Source organism: Alternaria arbusti (assembly GCF_024043155.1).
Source record: "Alternaria arbusti strain BMP 1465 chromosome Unknown scaffold_14, whole genome shotgun sequence".
NCBI lineage: Eukaryota > Fungi > Ascomycota > Dothideomycetes > Pleosporales > Pleosporaceae > Alternaria > Alternaria arbusti.
This window is the reverse complement of record NW_026249954.1, coordinates 290596-317199: the sequence shown is the minus strand read 5'-3', so window position 1 is coordinate 317199 and position 26604 is coordinate 290596. Positions and strand designations below refer to the sequence as shown.

The 26604-nt window shown below is 53.5% G+C and overlaps 10 protein-coding genes across 10 annotated transcripts; 8 read left to right on the top strand and 2 right to left on the bottom strand.

Moving 5' to 3' along the window:
- Positions 1-2408: 2408 nt before the first annotated feature.
- Positions 2409-4289, top strand: J4E86_008664 (uncharacterized protein; the record flags this gene model as incomplete). The annotated part of the gene is made up of 5 exons (XM_051449175.1): positions 2409-2702; positions 2755-2849; positions 2899-3279; positions 3344-3466; positions 3602-4289. The coding sequence occupies 5 exons, from the start codon at positions 2409-2411 to the stop codon at positions 4287-4289; spliced, it is 1581 nt and encodes a 526-aa protein (XP_051299594.1).
- A 1701-nt stretch (positions 4290-5990) lies between these two features.
- J4E86_008663 (uncharacterized protein) lies at positions 5991-8629 on the top strand (the record flags this gene model as incomplete). Its single annotated transcript, XM_051449174.1, has 2 exons — positions 5991-6022; positions 6208-8629. 2 exons carry the CDS (start codon positions 5991-5993, stop codon positions 8627-8629), a joined length of 2454 nt encoding a protein of 817 aa, XP_051299593.1.
- Positions 8630-9733: 1104 nt separating this feature from the next.
- On the top strand, positions 9734-11686 carry J4E86_008662 (uncharacterized protein; the record flags this gene model as incomplete). The annotated part of the gene is made up of 2 exons (XM_051449173.1): positions 9734-9827; positions 9870-11686. 2 exons carry the CDS (start codon positions 9734-9736, stop codon positions 11684-11686), a joined length of 1911 nt encoding a protein of 636 aa, XP_051299592.1.
- Positions 11687-11755: 69 nt separating this feature from the next.
- On the bottom strand, positions 11756-12750 carry J4E86_008661 (uncharacterized protein; the record flags this gene model as incomplete). The annotated part of the gene is made up of 2 exons (XM_051449172.1): positions 11756-12597; positions 12654-12750. 2 exons carry the CDS (start codon positions 12748-12750, stop codon positions 11756-11758), a joined length of 939 nt encoding a protein of 312 aa, XP_051299591.1.
- Positions 12751-13746: 996 nt separating this feature from the next.
- J4E86_008660 (uncharacterized protein) lies at positions 13747-14289 on the top strand (the record flags this gene model as incomplete). Its single annotated transcript, XM_051449171.1, has 2 exons — positions 13747-13979; positions 14205-14289. 2 exons carry the CDS (start codon positions 13747-13749, stop codon positions 14287-14289), a joined length of 318 nt encoding a protein of 105 aa, XP_051299590.1.
- Positions 14290-16487: 2198 nt separating this feature from the next.
- Positions 16488-18073, top strand: J4E86_008659 (uncharacterized protein; the record flags this gene model as incomplete). The annotated part of the gene is made up of 2 exons (XM_051449170.1): positions 16488-17810; positions 17864-18073. 2 exons carry the CDS (start codon positions 16488-16490, stop codon positions 18071-18073), a joined length of 1533 nt encoding a protein of 510 aa, XP_051299589.1.
- Positions 18074-18681: 608 nt separating this feature from the next.
- J4E86_008658 (uncharacterized protein) lies at positions 18682-19836 on the top strand (the record flags this gene model as incomplete). The annotated part of the gene is made up of 3 exons (XM_051449169.1): positions 18682-18816; positions 18864-19326; positions 19376-19836. The coding sequence occupies 3 exons, from the start codon at positions 18682-18684 to the stop codon at positions 19834-19836; spliced, it is 1059 nt and encodes a 352-aa protein (XP_051299588.1).
- Positions 19837-20454: 618 nt separating this feature from the next.
- On the top strand, positions 20455-21779 carry J4E86_008657 (uncharacterized protein; the record flags this gene model as incomplete). Its single annotated transcript, XM_051449168.1, has 3 exons — positions 20455-20487; positions 20545-20863; positions 20911-21779. 3 exons carry the CDS (start codon positions 20455-20457, stop codon positions 21777-21779), a joined length of 1221 nt encoding a protein of 406 aa, XP_051299587.1.
- Positions 21780-21929: 150 nt separating this feature from the next.
- Positions 21930-23593, bottom strand: J4E86_008656 (uncharacterized protein; the record flags this gene model as incomplete). Its single annotated transcript, XM_051449167.1, has 4 exons — positions 21930-22222; positions 22301-22541; positions 22603-23323; positions 23376-23593. The coding sequence occupies 4 exons, from the start codon at positions 23591-23593 to the stop codon at positions 21930-21932; spliced, it is 1473 nt and encodes a 490-aa protein (XP_051299586.1).
- A 725-nt stretch (positions 23594-24318) lies between these two features.
- Positions 24319-25290, top strand: J4E86_008655 (uncharacterized protein; the record flags this gene model as incomplete). The annotated part of the gene is made up of 1 exon (XM_051449166.1): positions 24319-25290. The coding sequence occupies one exon, from the start codon at positions 24319-24321 to the stop codon at positions 25288-25290; it is 972 nt and encodes a 323-aa protein (XP_051299585.1).
- Positions 25291-26604: the final 1314 nt, after the last annotated feature.

Below are 26604 nucleotides of genomic sequence, written 5' to 3'. Positions count from 1 at the left end.
ATTTCGAACCAATCGCACTATTGCCCACAAATTCGTGGTAAAAGCTCCGAAGAGCGGTCTGCTTCGACCCGCGGTGGAAGGTCTGGTACACACTATTTCTTTTCCTTACTCTGACAAGGAGCGTATAGCGAGAAACACACATTGTCGATTCAAAGCTTAGGGCCTCCGTCACCGAATTTTGCGCAAGCTTACTGTCCACCTGCAGAATCCTGGAATCCGAATCTCGATTCGTGCCGCCTGAGCTCTATCCGATTGCCGACCCAATGCGGTTGCGTTGCACATCCGGGGCCGAAGATAGGTACGGCCCATGTCACAAAATTTCCACAGCATTCAACATGCGCTGAAATGTTACCAACACATTGAGTCAACCCATAGCATCTACCTAGGTAGCTACGCGGTCTCGCACATCCGCATGCGTTATAGAGGCATCGAGACTTAGACGCCGCACGTCACACCTGGGCAGTAATGCCACATTTCGGAATGGCCACCGTGCTGGAAGCGGCTTATTTGCCTGCTTACATTCTGTGCAGACAATAGATGTCGGTACGAGATCGTGTTGCTGCGCGGAGGTCACTGCTATGTTCGGGTAGACCATGCTACTGGTCGGGTTGCTTCCGTCGTGTACAAGGAGCAGCACAAGCTGGCTGAAATTGTGTACCCGTACCGTACCGCGTGGGTATACTAAGACCAAGCACGTGGGTCGGCCAGGGTAAGCGGATTATCACTTCGTACAAGCCACCACGTTGCTGATAGATCGGGCGAAAAAGCAATGTCAAATGTCAGCCCGAACCCTGGTTACGCCCCTCCACTTGGATGGGCAAAAAGCAAGTTGAATCTCGATTCGATTTCCTTGATGAAGCTCGGCGTCTTTATCCGGCAGCCGTTGTATATGTTCATTGGATGGTGAATTCAGGCACCAGGATGCGTCGTGGAAGAGCCAGACTAACTTGTTAAGGTATACGATGCGTCGTCGTTGCATGTAGCTAAACTTGGACTTGGACTTACAGTGTACTAAGCGACTCATGTCTGTTGAACTTTGTTCTTCTCATGCTTCGTTAACGTGTGATTAGTGTAAACGAAAGAAGAGGATAAGGAGAATTGGTGTTGTGAATCGAGTTGAGGTGTCTCATGATAGACGCTCCCTTGCACAACCACCTAGATACTGAACAGATCCAACGCACGTTAACAACTTCTTCGAGAATACTATTCCAAAATACACGTACTGCGGTACGGCAGTAGTGGGCACCTTTCGTTTCTCTGGCATGAGTGATTCCGATGGCTATTCTCCCCTATAAAAAAGTTGAAGAGTGTGGATGTTCAAAACAAAAGGAATAAAGACGTGCAGTGACTTCTGGGCGCCGAAATGTATGAACCGCCCGTTCTCGATGTTTCGAACACTTTCGTAGTACAGCATGTCGATTACTAGGACGGGCGATGAAGAGCGGCTGTCTGAATAACCTGCCTGCGCTCTGAGACATCCGAATGATGTGATTCTGGAGCTATCTGCAGCAATATTTAACTAGATCTAGACAATGCGTCATCGTTTAAGGTGGGTCACCGAGTGACCCAAAATATTCCTTACTATCGCACAGCGAATGATCGTAAGTGAGCTGTAGAGATCTAATCCTTCGAGATACCTTGATCGCTACGGCGGGCATGCCTCAATCGCAGTCCAAGTCTTCGCTACCATGGACAAAATGACATGAGAAACGTGAGAGTTCTTACTTGATACTGCGCTAAACCTTTCGCTACGCATACGTTGTCCAATCTCAAGAATACTTTTCAAGCGGTAATCCCCAAGATCTGTCCCCTCAAAATTCGGCAACGAAGTCACGATCTCCAGCTCTATGCCACTTTTGTTTGCTCTCGCTCCTCCAAGAACGCAACATCTAAGTCCACATGACACTGATATCTGATCATATGTTGTCGCATGCTGCGCATGTGCATTTGTCATTAAACCATTCACCCGCGTATATAAAGAGTCGTCTCATTCTCCTTTAGAAGTTGCGCTCGGTCACCCACCGCAATTTCCCACTCTTGACTTGGGCACCTTCCCATGGTTGCGCAGTGTCCCAGTCCGGCCAATCAAGCGACCAGCATTCCCAATTTCACCATGTTCGATTCACGTGCTCCAGCCATGCTGTGGCGACCACTGAGCACGTCCTGCAAACGGACGAAGACGCATTCACGTCATCGTTTGTGTCGCACCTTCACCGTGAGCGCCTTCCTATCTATATAGCAAACACTCTTATCAGCCCTATCAGGGCTGCTCGACCCCAATCTCGCGTCACCTTCGACTTGGACCGCAACAATCTCGAGACCGGTCGTAACAAAATTCTCCACGCATCTGCCCTCGACCACTTACACCTACTACTACAACCCAAACAATACATTCGCGCATCGCGACCATGGCCGAACTCAAAGAAAACCTAGGTCCTTATGTCCTCCAGACCGCGCTCGCGGCTGACCGCAATGAAAACTCTTGTTACGTCCTCAACGTCGGTCGCGACGAGACTGGCGACGTTACTTCTTCCCCCAAGCACGTGAATGAGCAAGTAGACGACTACCTCATCAACGTCTATGATCGTGTTACCCCAGTCACGAAGCTCTACGTCGTCGGCGAGTGGAAGTCGGCGGCTCTGGCAAAGAAGGGCAGCGATCGTACCAGTATACCGGAGGAGCAATCGCATTGCTCGATTGAGGTAAGCGGAAGGCTCTGTGATAACAAGAGCGATAAAGCTAACGCAATAACAGCCGCACTGGCTCACCAAGCGTGAGCAGGAGTGGCGCGACGCAGGCGAGCATATAGCGAAGCTTGTTGAACAGATGCCTGCGCTTAAAGAGTTGACGTACGTGTATCCTCTTCTCGCAGCAGGCCTACTGGCTAACAGACTCCAGCTGGATTTCAGACCTACCCTTCATGGCCGTCATCTGGACAAAGCTGTCCACCTCGCTTACGAAGCTTGTCCTCGATCTCGGCCAGCCTGTCCGCCTTCAGCAAGATGGCGAGAACGAGTACAAGTCGTACATCAGCCCAGCAGAGATGAAGCCTCTTGTCCAGCAGACCGAGCTTGAGGAGCTCCGCCTGTTTCATATGCATGACTCTTATCAGTCCATCTACTGGGAGACTGTCTTCCGCAATACGTCCAAGACTGGCATGCACGTCCTGGATCTCGACATGGCCGCGCCTCCGATCGTGCGCAAAGACCATTGGCACAAGGCTGAGGACGTCCGTGGCTTGACCGTTCCGAAGATAGATTCGAAAGAAAAGGAGTACAAGTAAGTCCCCATGCACAGGAGCACATCCGGTGTTCCACACAGTGCTGTCGCTAACACACTGCAGGGGTATAGACGGAAAGGGAGTACTACACTACTCCTTCGGTACCGGCGAGTACCTCGATGACTTCAGCATGCGCAAAGGACGTATTGCAGCTGGACTGGAGGAGGCCAAACCGTTCCCGTTACGGTAAGTGGGATGATTCCAAAGAAACAAGTGGTCATGAGCCAAACGAAGCCCCGATTACCGAGATACATCCCCCATATATACGTGGCACGACTAGGCGACCAGTGTGTACTGGAATGAGACTGACTTGCTTACTAGGTGCCTCAAACTCAACGGCTTTGTCGTCGACTACCTACCATTTGAACAAGAGCTCTCCCGTATTGCATTGTTGACCTGCGGTAAAGATTGTGTGGACAGCGGTCTACGAGCCCCAAAGACTTCTCGCAATCCACTCAGTCGAGAGGGCAAGGTCGTCAAGAACCATTGTCTGATCCAATGGCCGAATTGGACTGGGGTTTTCGATGACCGTGGCGACCCGATACCGCTAACAAAGGAGTCTCTCCAGATGAAGGACCTAGGCGAGGCCTTAGATGGCGCGGCCAAAGAAGACGGCTACTTCTCAGCCCAGTCACCGTGGTCCCCAGGCAGCGCTGTTACCTCCTGCTTGCAGCCGCAAGAAACCGTGTCCTCGGCAAATCTCCCTCCTGTCCCAGTGACTGATAGCGAGACACCTGTCATTCTGGCGACGACCGGAAGCCCTGCCGCTGACGGAAACACCTTTTCTGGCGCAACCTCTCCGACAGGCGCGAGCCTGGTATTTGTCGACAGCGCGACCTCCGAAGACTCTATCGTTTCCAATGATAGCAGCTTCGACCAAATCCTGCCCGCAGACATCGACGAAGCCTCGGTGAAACCTGCGACAGCCGTCAAGAACGGTAGCTTCAAGCACAAGGTAAGAAGATCTTGGGATTGGTTGTCTGGTTCTGGTTCTGGCGCTGTTTCTTGAATTTGGTCCGGTCTTGCTCAGCGTCCTGCTTGCTTTTGGTGTTTCGACATTATTTTTATCATGCAGCTGACCAAAGGGAGTGAGGAGACATGGATGGGACTTGCTGGCAGCAGCAAATGTGTCCTACCCAAAGACCCTTGCTTGACTTTCATAGGAACCGATAGATGGACGGCGGACGGGTGACGGCGGATGACGAACGACGAACGATTGACAATTCGGACTTGGGCAATGACGGAGCGGAGGATGAACTACGATACCACGACGCGTCTGCGGAGCTTTTGGAGCTTGGAAGCCTCGGGAAAAGGTATTTGGGAATAACCTTGTAGCTAGGTCTCACTCCAGAGTCTGGCCCTTTCCTAGGATCTACACGAATAAAAAAACACATCCCACAACCTGGCTGTGTCGATGCTTCTCCGTCGTTGCTGACATCTCGGCGTCTTTGCAAGTGCTACAGCTCTCCGATTGCTGCCTCGGTCCGATGTGCTTGCGATTCAGGTTATGAGGCGGTGTGCGCAAAGTGTGCCGTCCTCTTTTCATCGCAAATGGGACGGGCGACGTCTGACGATGACAGCTGTTCTGTGGGTCTAGTGAACGTTACGTCTGCAGTATGTTTCCTTGTTCTTCCGTTGCTGCAGGATCATGGGTCTAACGCATACGCGAGGCTGGGAGTTGCATGTCGTGTATGCGGGTTCCAGGGGTGGACATGATGGAATGTTTGTTGGCTGTACAAGATACCGAACGACTTCATCATCAGCTGGTCGTTGCGATGCGGGCCTTTGGGAAAGGCAGCTTGTTGTCAGGTTGAAGAGACACGACGCTCGTGGCCAAACGCTGTGACGATTTGACCCGCTGGAGACGGGCCGCTCCTTCCTCACAACTCGGCTGATTGGCAGGCGCATGCGGGTGGGCAGGTGCGATGAGGTAACCGCGACCACGAGCATGAGAGAGGCCGTGAGCCAAATAAATCTCCAGCTATCAACTACATGACTTCTTCGTAATCTTGGACTGCTGGCTTCTAATGCCTTGCTTCGTTCGGCCGGTCATGACGGCGATGGGCTTTCCGCTTTCCGGCTCGCGCTGTACCTTGGCCCCATGCCAGGTTTAGCAGAACAAGCACGATGAGCTGGCACGCTGGCAATCGATCGTAGCCGTCACCAACTCGACGTCCGCTATCCTCGTCCCAGTGCAGTCGCTTGCATGCATCTCGCTGCACGTCGGTCAGTGCGACTCCACATCAGCAAATATCAGCGTTTGGCGTATTTGCTTCCCGGGTGAAGCTCCGCTCGCGCTCAAAGCGCTACCACAGGTCCGCGATTGCTCAGCCGCGCGACTTCAATGCATATCCAGACGAGACCCTCTGTCTCTTCCGTCACTCTTTTCTACCCACCCGCGCGTTGCAGCAGGCGCCGCGCTTCTGAGCGCTGGGGCTGAGGGCCAGCTTTTCGTCCGGTGACGTCTGCTTCGGCACTGCCAGCAGAACTCGAGGCATTGGACAACCACCAGCACCACGACGACAGCACAGCACAGCGCAGCGCATACATAGTCACCAATCGCGCATCCAGACACGTACATTGGCTGTTTCATGGACTGTCGGTGAGAGGTGTAAGTTGATTTCACGAAGCGTCCCAGCCACCTCCCAGCCCTTCACCTCCTCCCAACCACCCTACCTCGCGCGCGGAATTGCTAGGGCGCACCGCAGCAATGGCTCCTCTGCTAGCCCTCCCGCAGTCTCTGTCTCTAACATTACCCTCTCCAGCCAGCTTTCGTGCCTTTCGATATAAGCAAGCCGTCGCGCGTTGCTTACCCAATCCCAAGAGAACCAGCCGCTGGGTATCTTCTCCAACCCGGCGGGTGCCCCTCGACGGCGCAAGGGCAATTGGGCCTGAGTGAGAGTCCCTGACTTCGCGGTGACGTCCAGCGACCCATCTGAGCTCGCCAACATATTACCCTTCCAACAACCATCTTCACGAGACCACGACCGCCACGGCCCAGCGCCACTGTTCGAATACCGAACCTCCCTCCAGCTACGCCAGGAGCAAGCCGAAGCCTTCTATCGCACGCAGCACAATCGCTCGAGAGCATCGAGCTCGACCGGCAGCGTCGCAAACAGTCTTCGCCGCACGCCCAACTTCGAGCGCGCGAGATCTGTCGATCCGAGCCAACAGCAGCAGCGCGTTCGCTTCGAGACACCTCGCCCTCGCTCGACCTCCTACGCCGAGCCTCACCCCGCCCTTCGCGTCAGCCAACGTACTGCCTCGGCAATACGTTTTGTGCTCGAAGAGGGACTCCGACTTCCACATCCCTTCACCCCGGATCTGGTCGAAGAGAACGCCCTCATGTCCGATCTAACAAGTGGCCGCGCTGCCAATGGCGGCGCGCGCACAACAGGCGGTCCTGTGCCCGTTGACAGGTCCAACATACGCACGCCAACGCAGATCATGAACGCCAGACGACAACGGGCTGAAGTGGAGGAACAAAGGAAGGCCGCTGAAGAGGAGCGCAGGAGAGCTAGCGCAGAAAGAAGAGCTCAAGCTGTTTCTGGTGTAGCTGGAGCACCAACAACGGAGCCCGGGACCCAGAGGCAGCCCCAATCGGCAGCTCTGAGATCTGGCGACCAGTATGTACAATACCCGACATCATCGGGTGGAGTGCCTCGTCAGCCAGAGAGGCCGATCCCATCACAAAACACCATGAGCGAAGCGCAGGAGACCACTACCGGCGCATCGCAATCCAGACCTCGGGCAGCTTCGCAAGCACAGCAGCAGCAGTCTCGACCCGCTCAGGCAAACCTAGGCCTACCAACGACGGCGGAACAAGGCAGACGGCCAGCTGGCTCAGGGCATGCGCGGCGACCGTCTGGTGCCACGGCTGCTTCATCGCAAGCAGGCCCTTCCACCGCTGCAGCACGCCCACCACCTCCGCCAGGCTCGTCCTCCGGACAGGTTCGCGAGTCAACCACATCCAACTTTCCGCATGCCTTTGAACGCTGGGAAACACTATCCTCGCATTGGGAAGGTCTAACCTCCTACTGGATACGGCGGCTTGAGCAGAATACCGATGAAGTTCGCAGAGAGCCGCTGGCTCAGCAAATGTCGCGCCAGATCACCGACCTGTCTGCAGCTGGAGCGAACCTTTTCCATGCTGTTGTTGAGCTGCAGCGCCTACGCGCATCTTCCGAGCGCAAGTTCCAGAGATGGTTCTACGAGCATCGCCAGGATCAGGAAAGAGCTCAAGAGCGCGAGGCTCAACTGACGGAACAAATCAACACGGAGCAGGAGGCTCGACTTGAGGCTGAGGCAAACATGGAACGCATGGCCACTGAGAAGAAGAACGCCGAACGAGCGGTGTCGGAGATGAAGCGTGAGCTTCAAATCTCGAAAGAGGAAGCACGCCGAGCATGGGAGGAGCTTGGAAGACGGGAGCAAGAGGAACGTGATCGCACATTCTCACTCAGAGAAGGGCAGCCTACGTTGGTCGGCGGAGTGCAGGTGGTACCAATGGGGCAGAACATGGGGCGTCAAGGGAGGGGACATGGGGACGACACATACGCCGGTGCTCAGAGCAGTGGCTCGGGTATAGAACAGCACTACTCGTACGAGGAAGGTCAGTCTCCAACTGACACCGATCCCTTCACGGAAGGCGCTCGCCATGCGCACCGAGAACCCGAACCTCCTGCACACGTGGCTCAAGGAACCTACGTCCCATCAGGTGCAGCATCCGCCCCCTCCTCTCGACCTGGTGGCTCTTCGGTCGCGGACGAGGCACTAGCCCCTGCTCCATTACAGTATCCATACTACACGTCTCAGGCACAGCAAGCTCCTGCACAACCGGCCATGTCTCAGCCTGAGGCTTTTTACCAGCAACCAGGTTCATATCTACATCAAGAGTCTGAGTCAGGTCTACCAGAGGACGAACAGTCGTATGTCACGTCTCAGGCAGAGGAGTCCGAAGGCGATATCGAGTACGCCCTGGACGAGAGAGGCAACTTCATTCGCGATGATTCAGGTCGCCGCATCCCGTTCCGATCGCTTCAGTCTCCAGTATCGGATGAGTATGATGTAGAAGATGCACGTCGACGCGAGCTTGAGCATCTGCAACACTACGGCACGACTGCCACGTCTTCAGGTGCCTACGCAACGAGTTCGAGCGCGGGATCGTCACGCCAGGGTCACCCTACCGCTGGCGGTGCACCCGACTACAGTGGCGATGGCTACGGCGATGAGTGGGTAGGCATGAGACATCACCATCCGACAAGACTGAGTGACGTTCCCGAGGAAGATGAGAGGAGCCGGACGTCGCCCAGCAGAGCAAGCCAGGCCAGCCGAGGACGCCTCTATTAGAGGGATAGATACCACACGCCCTCCCACCTCGTCAACAGAAGTATCCTCAAGGCGTTTAAGCTTTGCAACCATACTGTTATCGAACTGCGGTGTTGCAGACCGTCTTCACACCAGCTCGAATTCCGCACACGCATATATCGTTTCGGCATACATGTTACAGCGAGCATTACATACCAGGTCCCCTGCGATTATACCCTTCTACAAGATCTCAACCGAGCGTCCCCGGCCCTTTATGGCTGATTCTTGCATCTACGACCGCTCCCTGTACTAGTAGAACTGTCTTTTTTTTTGTTTTGCGATTTAATCTCTTCCAAGCAAGCATGGTGTTTATCGGGCATTGGCATAGGGCTGGATTGAACGATGATGGAAGGAGGACTTGGTGGTAGGGTAGGCAGTCTCCGTACGTCATGATGGAGTAATATCGGGGTTGAGTGTCTAATGGATTGAATGAACTGGAGAGATGGGTGAACTAATGCATAAACCTCGAGTGTTCTGTTTCTGAGATTCTCATCTTTTCGTTTTTCGTCGCGTCTCTTGTCTTGGTCCGTTTCCTTCTCCGAGCGTAGTGACCATTTTCTTGTTAAAGTTCTCCCTAATGTAGTTTCATTCGCATGTGTCTTCGGTAGACAGTCTTCTCAAATGTGCCGTCATTCTTTCTGCTTATGAAGAGCTTGGTGAGTATACCATTGGGCGGACATCTGCACACCTCAGTACTGATGTACTCGCGGTGAATCGAACAAGTCACGTGCCAATTAGCACAAACTGAAGGTGAGTGCCTATGAAGCACGCATGTCTCCAAGGACTAGAGACAACGAAAGGTACTGCTCTATGGAATACGCCTAGTAGTTTCTTCTAGCCCGCGCGACCCTGTTGTTCCGTATCCGACGCGCTTCTCGCGCGCTCTATTGCGCGCCAAGCATTGCTCCTTCCTCTTCTGTTGCGTCGCTGAGTCTCACCTTTTCGCGTCTCAGCTTTGACTCATCGTCCCTTCACCTCGTACAGCATTCTCTTTAGGCGATTTCGTCACGCAGCTAGACGCCAAAGTGAGCGTATCCGCCACTCCTTTTCGTCCCCCGCGATACCGGTCACACGGCTGCAAGTGAGATGCCAGCGTTCAACACAGTCGCTGCAGATGATGGCGCTACCACGGCAGCTACGGAGGGTAACATTAGCGGAAGATGGATCAATGTCAGTCGAGGTAAGATGACTTCTGCCTTTGCCTGACATTACTGACATATAGAAGATGGCAAGCTTGTTTTCAAGAAGTCCGCGTTTCCTCACCCCCAACATTCATTGACCGAACAGCCACCTCGACCCGTTCGACCAGCGTTCCAGAACATACCCAATGCAAGCTTGCACCAAGAGAGCAAGCAATGTCAGGACTTCATAGAGTGGTTGGAAAAACGGATGGAAGATCAAGATAAGAGATTGGTTCGCGCAGAGATAGGACGGGCTGAGGATAACAAAAGAGCTGCCTCGGACATGGCGGGACTGAAAGAGCGCAACAGAAGGGCGATGACCGACTTTGGCCGCGCCACAGCGGAGAGAAAAGAATACGAGAAGAAAGTGAGGGTGGCTGAAGACAAGCTGGCCTCGCTTGAGCAGCGTGAGGAGACTTTGAAGATTGCGACGATGAAGCTTAAGCATCTCGAAACTAAGTCCAAGACATTCCAAGACCTCTCTGATGCGGTTGTGGCTATGGGCGCCAAGGTGGAAAAAGCAAGTCGGGATATGAAGAACTCAGCAGCACGCAAGAGCACTCAACAATCAGCATTCGATAAGTGGGAGAGACAGTATTGCGAGCCAAGCATCCGGCTCGTTCAGCTCAACGAGCAGGTCAAACAAGAGCGAGACGAGAACCGAGAAGAGCACGCTGTACGGTCCAGGAGGTTACAAGAGCAAGAGATCTCACAGAGTCAGACAACAGACCAAAACGAAGAAGAGAAAGCGAGATTAGCAGTCGAGCGACAAGCTTTTCTCGCCGAGAAACAAGCGTGGTATCTGAAGAAAGGTCAAACACTCAGCGAGACAGAGTTCAAGCTCACTCTGAATGTTTGCGTTGAAAAGAGACTAGAAGAGATTACGCCTCTTGTTGTGAAAGAAGCCCAAAGATACATCTGGACATTGCAAGAGGCGGATTGGGATGAACGCAAGACCGAGAGTATCGCAAACGCAAAAGAGCAAGGTCATGAGGACGGTTACACCCAGGGTCTTGCAGAAGGCAGACGCATTGCTTCAACTGATAGGGGCGAGATCGAGTGTGAAGCCTACAATGATGGCTATTCCGTTGGGTATGAAGCAGGCAAAACTTTCGGGATGGACTGGGTTGAGGCGGAGCACGAGATCAAGCTTCCACGGATCCAGGAAGATGCAGGTCATGCTCGCGAGACCATCCTGTTGTCTACTATCCGAAGGATCGACCACTCGGAAGATGGGACAATCCGACGGATCTATGCGTGCTGTGCAGACATGACTTGCTCTGACCACCGAAGGGAAATTGAAGTTCAACACCAATTCAGGTATAGCCAGGAATATTCATATCGTTACAGCGACGACTGGGCAAGTGGCGACCCAGAGTTCGTCCAAGAGTACACTCGTGGAAAGGTAGATGGTGAAGCCCAGGGATACGAGAAAGGTCGGAACGCGGGACAATCTCAGGGTCATCAGAAAGGTTACGCGAAGGGGTACGCCAGAGGGTTCACCGTGGGACATTCGCAGGGGAACGATGATAACTGGGAGAGCGCATATGACGAAGGCTACGCCGACGCATATGCCGGATTCGACGGACAACTGGATGCAGCGCACAAGAAAGGAGTTGATGCGGTTGAGGAAACTTTCAAGCCGAGACTCGACAGCGAACGTCAGGCTGGTAAAACTCTGGGCTATAACAGCGGATGGATTGATGGCTACGAGGCTCATAAGTCCATGCGCAGTCGTCAAGAGACTGAAGAAGCCGAAAAAGCCGCAGAGGCTGCAGAAGCATTGGCTAATTCGTGGGGTATGGGCGGCGACGGTGATCCCAGGGATGATGGCTGGGGACAGCTTGATCAATGGTGAAGCCACGCAGAGTACTAAAGAACTGAACATGTACAGTCATGTCAAGAACTAGATAACTCGACCCCAGTGTCACAGTTTCGAAGCCCTAAGCTTCGTACTATCAACCCTCCTCCCCTCATCATCCTGCTCCTTGACTCTCAAATCCGGAAAATCCGCAGGCATAATCCTCCTCGGGCTACTCCCCTCCACCAAATTGTACTTCTCAAAATCACTAACCCCCTTCATCCGCAAGAAGTCCTCATCAAGCAGCAACTCCCCATTCACCTCTTCCACAGGCGCCTTAATCATCTGCAACACCGCATCGGAGAAGACATTCGCAGTCCTAAGATCCTTGGCATCTTCCTGGGCCATATTCTGCGTCGCAGCACTCTGCACCGCCGTCGCAGGCCAAATACTCGTAACTGCCATCTCGCTCTTTCCTTCGCGCTGGAAGTCCATCGCTAGCCCCTTTGTCAGAACAGACATGCCCACCTTGCCCATCGCATACGCCGTCTTCCCGCGGAAGAAGCGCGAGTAAATCGGCGGACTGACGATAATGATTCTGCCCTTCCAGGCCCCATCGCGCTGCTCAAAGTGCGGAAGACAGGCTTGTACGACGCCATACAGACCCTCGACGTTCACGCGCTGCATGAGCTGGAACCGCTTCATCGGGGTCTTGGCTACGCTTGCCCACCATATCGCGCCGCTATTGTACACAAGTACGTCCAGACGGCCGTACTTGGCTATTGTCTCGGCGACCATGCGCTCGATACTGGTATAGTCTCGTGTATCGACGCTTGTGGCCGTGGCTTCGCCGCCTGACTCGTGGATCTCGCGGGTCACGGTGGAGATGGTGGACGCCGGCGAGTTTGGGTCGGGTGGGAAAGGAGAGCATTTGGAGGCGTCGGAGGTGGATTTGGCGGCTACGACGACTGCGTTGTTGTCAGTGCTTTGGCTCTTGGACGGAGGAGGTGGTTGCTATGTCCACCTGCGTAGCCGTCTTTTGCTAGGTCGATGGCGATTTGTCGACCGATGCCTCGTGAAGCGCCGACGACGAGTGCGACTTGTTTGTTGGACGTTGACATGGTGGAGAGAGCGTATTGCGTAGGGTTGAAGGTTACGTCGCGCTGGGGGAATTGTTGCTTGTTGCTAACAGCAAGAGGCGCCTACGGAACGCATGCAGACATGACATTGCAATGAGCATTCATTCTATAACCTCGGTCAATGCGTATGGCGCTGCATCTGCGGTACGCATAAGCTGCGCGGCGAGAATCCGGGGTATCCGCATCATTCGCGGTCTGAAAGGCGGAGGTGTGGTCGCGATTAGTGATAGAGTCCGGCCATGCTAGACCTCGGCAGCCAAGACACCTGGGCACTGCGCCGATCCAACGACGACGCGCATAAGACAGGGCCAGCATCTTTGCAAGTACGGCCTTGATTTCTCATCTCGTACGTTTGGACGTATTGCAAATATGGCAGGCAAAATTACGTGCTATCTAGATTGCGGTGCGTACTTACTGTCCTCTTGATCGACATCACATGCTAATTATGGACTAGTATCTCCATACTCATACTACGCTTTACTGCACCTGGAGAGGAACAAGCAGACTCTCGAAGCGCACAATGTAGAAATCGAGTCAGTACCCGTTGTTTCATTACCTAAAGCTCGAGACGAGTTCCCTTCTCTGAAACCTTACCAACGAGACTGCGCGCTCGCCAAGAGCAAGCATGATCACTGACTTCATACAGTATAGTGCCCGTCTTTCTAGGGGGTATCAATGTTGGCAGCGGTAATACTCCCTCATCCCCTCCTATGTGGAGTGCCTGGAAATCCGGTACTCGCTATGCCAAATCAATCCTGACACTGCAGCGCAGGCAACAAGCCGCCGTGGACCCTGCCAGCAAAGGCGAACTACAGCCAGTATGATGGCGCGCGAGCGAAACACCACTTTGGCGTTCCTAATCTGCAGACACCATCTTTCTTTCCGATCCTCTCATTGCTACCACAGCGGGCGTTATGCTACGTGAAGGAAGCACATGGGGAGAGTTTCGTCGCTATCTTCCATGACATCTACCATGCAATGTGGGAAAACGGCAAGGATGTCAGTAAACCGGAGATACTTGCGGAAGTTCTAAAGCAGCGTCTAAAGGAAGACGAAGCCCGGGAAGTCATGGCGAAAGCAAACAGCCCGCCATACAAGCAGCAGCTGAACGATAATACCAAGGAAGCCCTCGATCGGGGTGCCTTTGGCTGCCCATGGTTCCTTGTGCGTAACTCGAAAGGGGAAGAAGAACCATTCTTTGGCAGTGATAGGTACGTGCTCTCTCATCTGTGTCCCCGGCCCTGCCTTTTGCTTAGCATGCTCGTGTGTTCCGTTGTGGGTCGACGAGGTTGGACCTTTACTAGTACAGTTATGTACGGTAAGGCGCCCGCTACGGGGGAGATGCCGCAACGGATACAGAATGAGCTGCGAACGGTTGAAACATGGCGAACGAACACTCGAGAGCTGTGGGGCGCGCTAACGGGTATGCCATATAGGTTCCATTACATGTGGGAGTACTTGGGATTGCCGTGGAAGGATGTTCAGCTGTTGCCGCCGGCTGATGCAAAAGCGAAGATCTGACCGAGAAGATTTCGGGAGGCTGATAGGTATCCCAGTGCGTGGGGGATTGTTTGGAAATGGCGCGGGGGTGAAAGGCGGATTACGCAGTACGTGCGTCTAGACAATCCTGCGCGTCAGTGCAAATGTCTTCCAAGATGTCAGACTTTTCACCTCTTGCTCAATTTCTCAGACTTGTGTCTCTGCTCGAACGTCCTAATCGTCCCGCACAACCCTACATATCGTACCTTCAACCATCATGTCCTCGCACGCGGCATGCACGCTGCACGGTCGCCGTTTCGTACCACTCACGGTGAAGCGTGGTAGCGCAGCCACCGGAGACGGGTACAAGCTTCCCCAAACATATGCAATCGTATGCAAGATTAAGTCTCCGCGACCTGTCAAGGCAGCATCATGCGCCACCGGAAAGTATTTACCGCATGTGCGATGCGCATGCCTGACCAGATCCACGCTATTGCGGTCGGGCAACGGTACCAGGCGGTCGCTGGACTGCGGCCTTCCGGTGGCGTGGGGATTATAAGCGAGCTCGGAGGTGGATCGTTGTATGCGTGGGTTATTACTAGCCACATTAGTGAGTATATCGAAGCATGTGCAGTGTCTAGCCGGTATTGAGTCGGTATTGATAGGAAAGACTTACAGGCTTCCCCGCCTTCACCAGCGACAAGCCGACACCGGGGATTTCAGCAGATTCGGCCTTTTCCTTGTCGTGGGAACAGATTGTTGCGATGTCCGGAGTACTCCAGGGCTGATTGCGAAGCGCATGTGTGACGTGAGCGTCATGATCGACGACACATGTAGTACACGCGAGGCTCCTGCCAACCCAGCGAACATCGTCGTATCAGATTGCATACGTACCTGCGTCTCTGCACGCCATGACATCTCAGCTGGTCTCCTACTGGTGCGCCAGACACAATGGCTTGTTGCCAAGCCATGCCATGCAGATAACCGTTCGCTTCTGCACGCCGGCCAAACAAGACGATGTAGAACTTTTTTCGCCAGCTCAGCTAGCACTAAACGAGCAATCTTTCTTCAGCTCGACGCTTGACAGCTCGTCGTTATAGGTCTGCCAACCGCCATGCGAGGGGAGTGTAGACCGACACAGTTGTCAGGCAAATGGTATTTGCCTTCTTTGAGCTAGCCACGTTGAACATCACGGAGTAGCGGGATGGCAGTGCTGTTGCTTGATGAGAGTTATGCTTGCTTCTGACAATCTTTTCACATCCCAATGAGTCTGCACGAATGGAGTGCGGTTAGCCTATACGTACAACCCGTTACCCTTCCGCGCGGATTCCGGAAGACTTCGCTGATTGAAAGAAACGGCGGGTCTACCCGAAAGCTTAGGCCTCTAACTCCGCGTACCATAGTATAGCAAGACATGGGTGTGGCGTATTTCAAACGTGAGTCTCATCGCTTCAGTCAAGGTTCTGAGGCTGTCTTGGACTATAATTGTGCGGATCGTCCCTCACCTCTACATACCCAACATATGTGATTGGGCCTGTTTCATCATTTGGCTTCGGCTTCATCCTTACACTTTGTCTTGTTGGTGTACGATCCGGATCGTCAGTTCACCGTGTGCGTTTTCCATCCCCGCTGTCCACAAGACTCGTTCCACCAGCCAGAGGGCGCCGATAGAGACCTTAGTGTGTTTGCGTGTCCATACGATCATTGCCTCCATCTTTGGGCTCCTCCTGGTCCCTCTGATCTCGTGGCACATTCTGGTGAGGCTACCTCCCTTCACGTAGCCGCTCTGGCCTAGCGTACTGATGATGTGTATCGATTAGGTACCTTGCGTGGGCTCACTGTTGCATCATATAGATAGCAGGGCCAGCCTCGTCTCCTCCACTTTTGTGACCGACCATTCACAATACCAAGTCTGGAAATTGCAAGATTTAGCGTTGTTGTCTACCTACCTTGGCAGAGCTTTGTACTCGCTCGAACTCCGCATCCCCACCGCCTAATCTCGTGAAGCGGTCAGGTCCGTTGAGCGAATGATAGAGTGTCACTCCTGTGAATACTGAACGTGCCCGTGTGCCTCGACATCTCGACAGCAACCCGCAATCTTCAGTCACGCCCACTTCACAGCGGTGGTATCCCGCCCGTTTTGGCCTCGCGTAATCGCGCATTCACGCCGACTTGCAATACTATTGTAAGGTTAGCGTCTCTTGGGGTACCCATAAGAGGCGGATGCCGCGAGAGCAGTCATGGCTCTCGCTCAAGAAGTCCCTCAGGATTGCAAGTATCTTCTTCCTCAATCTCTTGCTCAGATTCAGCCCCGCCTAGTCTACGTCCCGGAACCTACCTCAGCGGATCAATTTCGCGACTTCCCTGACTATACTGGAATGCCGGATTCAATGATGGTAAGTGTCGCCTATGCTGTTGCGGCACCGAAACTGACAACTGTGAAGGCAAGTCACTATGTGCAGACCCAGCCGTATGCACTGCAGAGGGTCGAGCAGGAGGACACCAAGTCGACAGGCGCAGCACCTGCCACGCCGAGCTCCAACAACCTCGCGTACTCATCTGGCCAGCACTGGAGCGGAGTCCCTACACCCCCGTTCGACTGGCACCATGCTATCCAACAGACGCAGCCTTACGTCGTACCAATTTCGGACCTGCAATTCCGCCGGAATCAGGTCCTGACATACAACCCTACGCCCATCACACAGAACAGTATCGCGAAGAGCTTTAGCGACCCAATACCCTGGCCGTCCTCGGAACTCCATGGGCTGCCTCGTGGGATGACCGCCAACAGCTCTGTCCTGGACGAGAGCATATCACTGTCGCCAAAGAGTTACCGCAGCGATGATCTCGAGAACACATACAGTCCAGGGTCTATGCTAGACCAATCTTCGCCATGCGGAAATTGGAGCGTACCTTCAGCGACTACCACCAACGCCGCCATCCTTTCACCTCCCTGCAGGTCTTTCCTTGTACACGATGTAGATGGCGACACTGGATACTCAGGACTCCCGAGGATGGACGAGGACATGGCTAAGGTCACAGCGCCATCCGGCTATCCTAGTCGAAGGGACCAAAGACCGATTGCCTCTTTCGGGGAGGACTACAACTCTGGATCAGATTATTCGCGATCTCAGACTAGTAGCGCTGGCCATTCTCCGTGGTACGGTGAGAACTTCGCGTATAACAACTCCAATCTAGCGTTCAGGACCCGCGACGTTGTGCGCTCCAGTCACCCAACCAGTAATACTAGCATATCGTCGACAGACGAAGCAAACACATCGCACTATCCTGTGACGCCCTGGAGTACTTCATGCGCGGATGCCGGTCTCCACAGCCGTATCCAGGACAGGTTCCACGTTCCACGCAGTGCTGGTGCCCAAGCCCAGCGAGAGCACAACGATCAGCTGCTGATCGATGGAAAGAAGAGAGGAGAGACGTACAAGGAGATCAAGTCGAAGATGGTCGGTGAGAAGCCTGCAGAGTCTACTCTGAGGGGTCGCTACCGATCCTTGACCAAGGCGAGAAAGGATCGCGTCCGGAAGCCTGTTTGGACAATAATCGATGTAAGCCGACCGTTTGGATTTACATCCGTCATAGTAGACTGACACATCGACAGCTACAGCTCCTGAATGAGACCGTTCAGCAAGAGTTTGATCGTATCGAGAGCAACCTCCAGAACCCGTACTCGCTAAGCTTTGAGCAAAAGATTCTCAAAGTCGCTTGGAAGAAGGTCGCAGAGTTTATCGCCGACAACGGCGGATCGTATCATTTCGGCAACGCGACGTGCAAGAGGAAATGGTTGGAGCGCAACCAAGGTCGCAAGTGATCGGAGATATACATGGGCATGTCGAGCGACGGCATCGACACACCCTCATCCTCCAGTAAACTTGACTGGTGTCAAGTACTGGTCATTTTGAAGGTACAAACTGCGACCACTGGAACGTTCCCCGACTGCACAGCGTTACTGTTGCTGTTGAGGCACCGAGGGATGTTGTAGAGGCACCTGTCTTCTGCAAATGCGCGGAAGATCGCCGCATGGCAGCATCTGTTATTTCTGCTACTTCCGGGGTCGTACTCCCCATCTGTACTACTTTGTTCTATTGTTATGTTGATGGTAATGTTGGTGGATATGTTTGTCTTAGTAGCATCTTGGAGGCGTAAGAAGCCTCCATGGCCTAGATGGGGAAGCTGCAAAGCATGGCGGTGGCGTGACGTCGTTTCGGGAGGTCTTTTGAGCGGGTTCTTGACGATATAATATCCCTTGAATTGAATGTGGCACGTCGAAGCAGATGCTGTATGACAAACGTGATGGCGATAGTGTAGGAGATGTCGTGAAGTGTGAAAACAATTCTAGACTTTGGCGCTAGCTCGCGGTGGAAGCTCGAACGGTTGAACTGCCCACCCACCCCATCTGTCATCGATACGCGACAACGAATGAAGATGATTCTCGGGCTATCTGAAGCTCTTCCGAGCATCACAAAGCGCAAGTTTGAGGCTGCAAAGGCATCGTCGGATCTGCTGTTCTCGCCCACGGAGCTAGCCATCATCCGCTCATCTGCAGGCATTCCCGTGAGTATGCCGACCGTGCCACCACCACCAGGCTCACACGCCAGCAGTTCCAATTACGATACTGCCCGTCGCTCGCCAAGAAACCCATTCCGAAGCTCCAGAATGCGACGCCCAAACAGAAGATCGACCCGTTCGAGAACCCCCCACCCGCCCTCCACCTGGCCGACATACCAGCCGCCAACCCAACCCACTTCCTCGTCCTCAACAAGTACCCCATAATATCCGAGCACTTCATCCTGGCGACAAAACCCAACAAGAAGCAAACACACGTGCTCGAACAGGACGATCTGGAGGCGACCTACGCCGTCTTGAAGGCATGGCAGGCAGACTCGGGCGGCGACGAGAAGCGTCTCCTCGCCTTCTTCAACTCCGGGGACCACAGCGGCGCCTCTCAGCCCCACCGACACTTGCAGTTCCTACCTGTAGAAGGAATGCGCGATAGCAACAATGCTAGCGACTGGGGCCTGCTCATAGATCTGATCTTGACGAGCCCGGCAGCCAAGGCAACTGGTAGGCGTCTGACAACTCTGCGCTTTGCCGTAGCTAACATGCATCCAAGAACAACATCCCGCATTTCTGCAACACCCTTCTCTGCCGTTTACGCACTTTGCCTACCCATTCGACTCTGAGCCATCAGGTACTCAGTTACTCGATATCTACAATCGTCTGTACGACGCCGCGAAAGCCGCAGTCGACGCCTTCATTTCCGCGAATCCGAACGACTTCGCTCTGCACCCCACCGACGACGGCAATCTACCCATGAGCTATAACCTTGCCATGACGACTGCAGGCATGGTCATTCTGCCTAGACGCGCCGAGGGCACGATGCTTCACCGCGATGACGGCAGTGAGATCGGCTTCGTCGCTTTGAACGGTACAACGTTAGGAGGCACGATGATGGTCAAGCATCAAGACGAGTGGAACATGCTACGCCACGAGTCAGGGCTCCTGGACCGCATCCTGGGTGCGATTGGCATTCCGAAACCTCCTTCATCCAAAGTGGGCTCATCCAACATATGACCGGACCTAGGTAGGATCCACGTGGAGCGTCGCTAGCCAAGCTGGTCGAGTACGATTGCGAACGAGCGAGTCCTTGCATCCATCCCCAAATCCACACCAAAAAGATCACAAGCAAATGAATTTGTGGACGAGTGATACCGTGGCCACTTTACCAGACGCGAATGTCTAAGACGTGACGCGCACGCGACAACGAGCATGTGCTGCATGCACATCTCACGAGTAATGATAAACACCCAACGCAGCCAAACATGAAGAAGTCTTGAGAGCTTGGGCACGATCGTGCAACGTCTAGGAAACACCGAAAATCGAGGATATCAGTATCTATAAGATTATTCCGATGACCTAGGTTTGTATTTTGCAGAAAGCTTGGGTAAGTCATCTGGTGCTGAACGGCACGTGAACTGGCGCGGTCATGAGACCACCCCAGCACCAAAACAAAAAAGGTACTCATGATGCATCAAATGCGAACACAAACTTCAGCTGAGCAAACTGCGGCGAGGTGATACATTGTCAGAATGACTGTCCGGCTGGTGAGTTCTTGTAGCGCAAGGTTTGAATATGCATCCCACCGTCACCTTTCACACTCCGCATTCATTGTATATTCCATAGCCTAGCATCATGAAAGAAGAAGCAGAAAAAGCCGTAGAGACAGTACGTTACGTGATAGTCATCGCATGCATGGACAAAATGCTGATCGAACTTGCCTAGGCCAAAGGGTTACTCCAAGACTTTGTAGTCGTGGTTTCCCTCGTGCGGACCTTGACGGAATCTTTCGGTTCTGCCAGTGATCTATACCGCAAGCTCAAGCGTAGATCTGGTAAGAAAGATAGCGACGACGAGGAAGATGAGTATCATATTCAGGGGCCATGGTATAGGCGTCGTCGCGACTCCATGTTTGGCTCAGAGAAGAGGAAAGGCGACTACAGTGACAGCGAAGAAGAGCTCATATGCACCTCTTCTTCCCAGATTCGAGCCGAGTACGAACGTGGGTATCGAAAGCTGGGCGAGCCGTTTGCGCGTGGCGATGGTATGTTCTCGTTCAAGTTCACACCACCAGGTACTGATGTCGAACAGTTACAACGCATACCCAGCTCCAGTCTCAGATCATAAAGCTTCAGCAGACGGTCATCAATATCCAACAGGATCTGCTACTAAGCACGTATATGGCGCCGTCATCTTCGCACTCGCACCTTGTACGTCTGATTCAGACGGCTCGTGCAGCGCGTGCAGCTTCCATCGCTTCGTTGAACATGCAGTACGAACGCATGCTGCCACCACTCCCATCACCGCTATTACCTCGACAACCCGACGCACCTTTAAGAGTCCCTGGCGCATTTCCACTACCAGACCATCCGCGACCACCGTCAAGACCACTGCGGCACAAGAAGCGCATGGACAGCAGCTCCAGCTCCTCATGCGAGTCAAAAGAGGTCTTGATCAAACCGATACCAATCGTGAAGCCCAAACCAAAACCCACGCCTATACCTCCACCCCCTCCCCCACCTCAGCCTCAGCCTCAGCCTCAGCCTCAGCCTCCATCTTCACGATACAGCACAAGACTATTTTGCATCTACGCCAAAGACCTCCAACACAACCCCCGTCTCCACCTCGCCGACGCCTACCGACCCACCGGCGACCACAAGTGTCCTTTCTGCCGCACGCACGTCCCCATCCAACCCGGAAAAGCCTGGGAGCTCGTCGTCGATGGCTACAAGAAGAAAGACGAACACGGTCATTGCAAAACGGCACCGCGAGCGTTTCGCATCAAGAACCGCTTTATTGTCAAGAGCCATAGAGAAGGTGGGGGCTTTGCATGTGTGCTTTGCGCCAGGTTCAGGAAGTCGGATACCGTGTGTAGGGGTATTGAGGCGTTGATGGATCATCTTTGGAGGGAGCATGCGAGTGAGGAGTTGGAGAGGGATGCGGATATTGTGGAGGTGTAGAGGGGTGTTTGTTATCGTTGTCGGTGTTCTCATGATTGGCGTTGATGATACCCTTTTCGTGATTATCGGCTGCGTTGAACTTTCATATAATACTTTTGCAACATAATCATGGATGCTATATGAACAGTTCGATCAGAATCAAACGCCTACTCAATATGCGTAGAACACGTTGACGCCATCCCTCTTCAGCCGCCGGTTCGTCACCTGGAGCCACGCCCTCAGCGCCCAGGCCGATGCAATACATGCCCCGGCAAACGCCGCATTGCTACTCATAGCAATTACATACTTGGGTCCGTCGCTCGCGGGATACAGGTAAGGCGTGTAAATAAAGCTAGCCATGGAAACCACATTGACTATGGACAGCGACACAGCCTTTTTCTCCGTGGTCTGGCCTAGCGTCCCTGACACCCAGCCCAAAATCACTGAATTGACCGAATAAACGCCTGAAACAAGCAATGTTAGTAATAGGTCTCACGATAGGAGTGTCAAGAAGGACGGGGATGATGGAGGGGACAACGCACCGGAAGCGAAGAGGAAGCAAGAGATGTAGCGCGCGGCGGTGTTGAGCGTGATAGCACTAATAGCGAACCCAACGACTGCGATTCCCATCATGACAGTGATGTGCCATGTTCTATCGTTGAACTTGCCAGACGAGATGCCGATGCATATGCCGACCACGCCGGCGACGAGCGACGGCGGAGCTGTCAAGACCAACGTGATGGTTGTACTGAAGCCCAGAGACCTGACTACAGTAGGGAAGAACTGTGTTTTGTTAGTAGCTGTAACACGAGAGTTATCCGAAGAATGGCTGATTGCGACATACCTGATTGAAAGACGTAGCGCTCAAATGCATATTCTGCATAAAGACCAGAAGATAAAGTCTTGGGTCGCGCAGAGCTTGCATGAAACCCGCTTTGACTCCTTTGCTTGGCTCAAGTCCAACGGTGTCCCGCTGGATGCGATCGTGCGCCAGTTGACGTTGTTCAGGTGTAAGCCACTTCGTTGTCAGCGGCTCATCCGGTAGTAAGAAGACACAGACGATCGACACGCCGACTGTGACGATGCCTTCGATGATGAAAAGCCACTGCCATCCATGCATTCCATGCTTGTCGTCCAGCGTCGCGAAAGTAGCCGCGGCAATGAGTCCAGCGAAAGAGACGGCGAAGATGTTTCCGGCGTACAGGATAGATACTCTTGTAGCGATTTCCTTGCGCGTGTAGAACATGCTCAGGATGTATAGAGCGCCTGGGTAGAACGGGGCTTCGACGAATCCGAGGAAGAAACGCACCAGCACCAGTCCAGTGTAGTTCTTGACTAGAGCTGTGAGAGCTGCTACGCAGCCCCAGATGGAGCAGCACAGAGCCATGTAGAGCGAAGGCCGCACTTTCTTGGACGACATGAGCATGTTACTGGGTATCTGCGCAAAGAGATAGCCAACGTAGAGAATGGATATGCAGGTGTTGTATTGGTTTCCGACAAGACCGAGGTCGTCTTCGAGATCGTTGAGGCGCGCGTTTGCTATCGCATTCTGGTCGAGCTTGTTGCTGGTAGCACAAGTTTTAGCAATGCGAAGATTGAAGGGTTTTTGTGACGTACAGAAAGTACATGCAAAAGAGCGCTGGCATCACTCGCATGTCGAGCTTGCGTACCAGCGCGATCTCTGCTGGATCTGTCTTGGCAATCGCACCACTGTAGTCGGCGCCATCGAGCGCAGCTTGCGCCTTGAGGTCTTTTTCGGATGTCGCGACATCGTCGATTTGCAGGGCTACATTCTTCTCGGTATCTTCGTAACGGTCGGTGTTTGCGTTGGCCATGTTTGGCAATCTTCAGAAGCGCAGGATTGATGACTCGGTCATGTGCAGGATTCTAAAGTATCCTGGAGAACAGCACAAAAGGTCAATCCTCCCAAGAGAAGCGCCTTCTATATACCCCAGCTGGACGAACGTTCCCCAGAAAGTCCATGAGCAAGCTTGACCCCGGACTTTCCCCAGACCCCAACTTCTACGTTGCGGCGCGGAGAAAAACATGGGGAACATGACAATGTCCAGAGCGTCCCGCGGCGTCCGCTACGAGTCAAGTTAAAGACTAGGTAATTGGCCATGAGAATCGTCGGCTGGTCCTGGGTGGAGAGCGGCTTGCGGCTGGAAGACGCTAGCGCGGACAAAGACATGTCCGGTCCGCCTGAGCGGCACATCGGCTCATGCCAGTGGCACTACGTCGGAATATTGCAAGTCCCCGTTACTCGCATGACTCCATCGAGGCTCCAAAGAGCAAACCGGAGCTATTCATCATGGCGTTTTGGCGGACTCTCTCAAGTCCGCCTGCCAAACATGCGCTCGAGACCTAGCACGAAGTCGTATGCTGCAGTGAGATCGTCCAACGTTTGCCGCTCGGCATTTCCATGTAATGGATGGGCGAAGTACATATAACGCAAGCTTTCGATCCAAGATTCAGCACCATCCAACGCAAATCAAACTCATCCACTCTCCTACAATCAACTCTTACTCCCTATCCAAACCCCACTACTTCTCTCACCACAATGGGTTCCATGCCTGAAGTCAAGCAAGCTCCCCAGATCGACCTCGCAGGTCTCGTCCCTGCGCCGGTCACTCCATTCAACAAGGATGGCTCGGTCGACTACGCAGCCATCCAGCGCCTTGGCTCCTGGCTCGGCAGCATTCCAGGCGTGAAGGGTCTGGTCGTGCTGGGACACGCTGGCGAGGGCACTTTCCTCACCCAGGAAGAGCAAGTAGAAGTTATCAAGGCCTTTGTTAAGTCTGTGGACAACAAGATCCCCATCATCGCTGGTATCACCACAGAAGGCACTGAGGTGGCTGCGCTCGAAGCTCAACGCGCCAAGGCTGCTGGTGCGCAAGCGGGTCTTCTGTACCCCAGCCATGGCTGGCTACGCTTCGGATATCAGCCGGGAGCGCCCCAGGACAGATACAAGACTGTGTACGAGAAGTCCGGACTTCCTCTCATCCTGTTCCAATATCCCGACAACACCAAGGCTACCTACAACCTGGACACGCTACTCGAGATTGCCGCACAGCCCGGTGTCATCGCTATGAAGAACGGCGTCCGCAACATGCGCCGTTGGGACGTCGAGATTCCCATTATCAAGAAGCAAAACCCTGATCTTACTATCCTCACATGTCATGATGAGTACTTGCTACACACATGCTTCGACGTCGACGGCATGCTTGTTGGGTACGGCAACATCGCGCCCGAACCGCTGCTTGAGATGATTGAAGCCGGCAAGGCGAGAGACTACCCTCGTGCGAGAGCTGTTCATGACAGACTGCTCCCAGTCACCAGGAACGTTTACCATCGTGGCTCGCACATGGAGGGAACTGTTGCACTCAAACATGGTCTGGTGGCGAGGGGTATCTTGGAGCACGCGACAGTGCGAAGTGGACTTTTGCCATTACAAGACGGCGCAGAGCAGGAGATTCATGCTGCATTCAAGTCAGCCTCGCTAGGCAAGGTCACACCGCCAAAATCGGGTTGATTGTATGTAATTGGTATTATTAGTATTCCTCTTGACGCTCAATGAAAGCTTTGTTCATGATAAAGTGGATTTTCTGTCATCGCAGGGTCGTTCCCGAACCAGTAATTGATGTCTTCGCCGTTGAAGAGATGCATGATTTCCTCGTTGGGTAAGGGATTGTCTGAATATTGCTGTGCAATACCAAGAAAGTTCCCTGCTCCCGCAAGATAGTCGAAGGTTAGGCTGTTGGCATTTTGCATATCGGCAGATTGTGCGTTGGCGTTAGATAAGGTTGACTCTGCCGCTTGGGTTGTGAAGCTTGCGGAATATGGTACTGCATGAGGCTGATCGGTAAGTCTCTGGAGCTGTCCTGTTGGCGTCACTGTGCCTGTCGCTGGATTGTGTCTTGAGGCCGCGTAATTTCCCGAACGATTTGCTATTACTTGTCTCTGAGTTTGCCAATTATCCATGCCAATGGAAGGGTCGCGAGTAGCATGAGTTGCCGGCCGCGAGCTGTCCCTAGACGTGTTCGTAAGGTCGCGGCTACATGGCTTATCGAGTCGTGTGACAAGGTTTTGAATAGCGACTATGCATGCGTCTGGCCAACTCGTACCCCTCAACGCCAGGTGCTTGAGAATCTGAATGCTTCGGTCTGAGAGCCTGAATGCGATGTCGCGCGTAACCTGTCCGTCCGCAGCAGCAGACAGGATAATAAACGTACTCATCCATACTGCCCAGGTAAATGATGGCCAAAGCAGAGGAGTTCTTTCGTATCCATGTTGACCGGGTGAGCCATCGAACGCCCCGAAACCCCGGAGGGCTTTGTGTAATGTGTTTATTATGGAGCGCGAGGCTGATATGCAGCGCTGGAGCGCAGCGTTGTATGCAGCGTTCTTCTTAGACGTTGCTAACACAGAACGATGGAGAGCAAGCACTGACTCGAAGCGAAGGACGATGAGTGTGACTTGATGTGCTTTGGATATGGTTTGTGTTTGCTCGTCATTAGACAAGTGTTCATCGACCATATTCCACCACTTAGTATGCTCTGCCTCCACTTCCAGGGCTTGATCGACATCATCGGCGCTACCATGCAGCATAGATTGGTGTCGCGTTTGCATGATGGATCCACGGATGTCGGCGTGGCGAGCTAGAAAGTCCAATAAATCTAGTCGGTCATCACGGGTGCGATCTTGAGGCGAGTTAGCCGAGAACCCTTGAAACCCAATCTGCTACAAACATACCAGCTTCCTCAGGCTCCCGTAGGTGTCGCTCTGTGTGTGGGTAGCAGACATTTGCCTCATCTGACCTTATGCCGAGCGGCGTACCAAGCCGGAT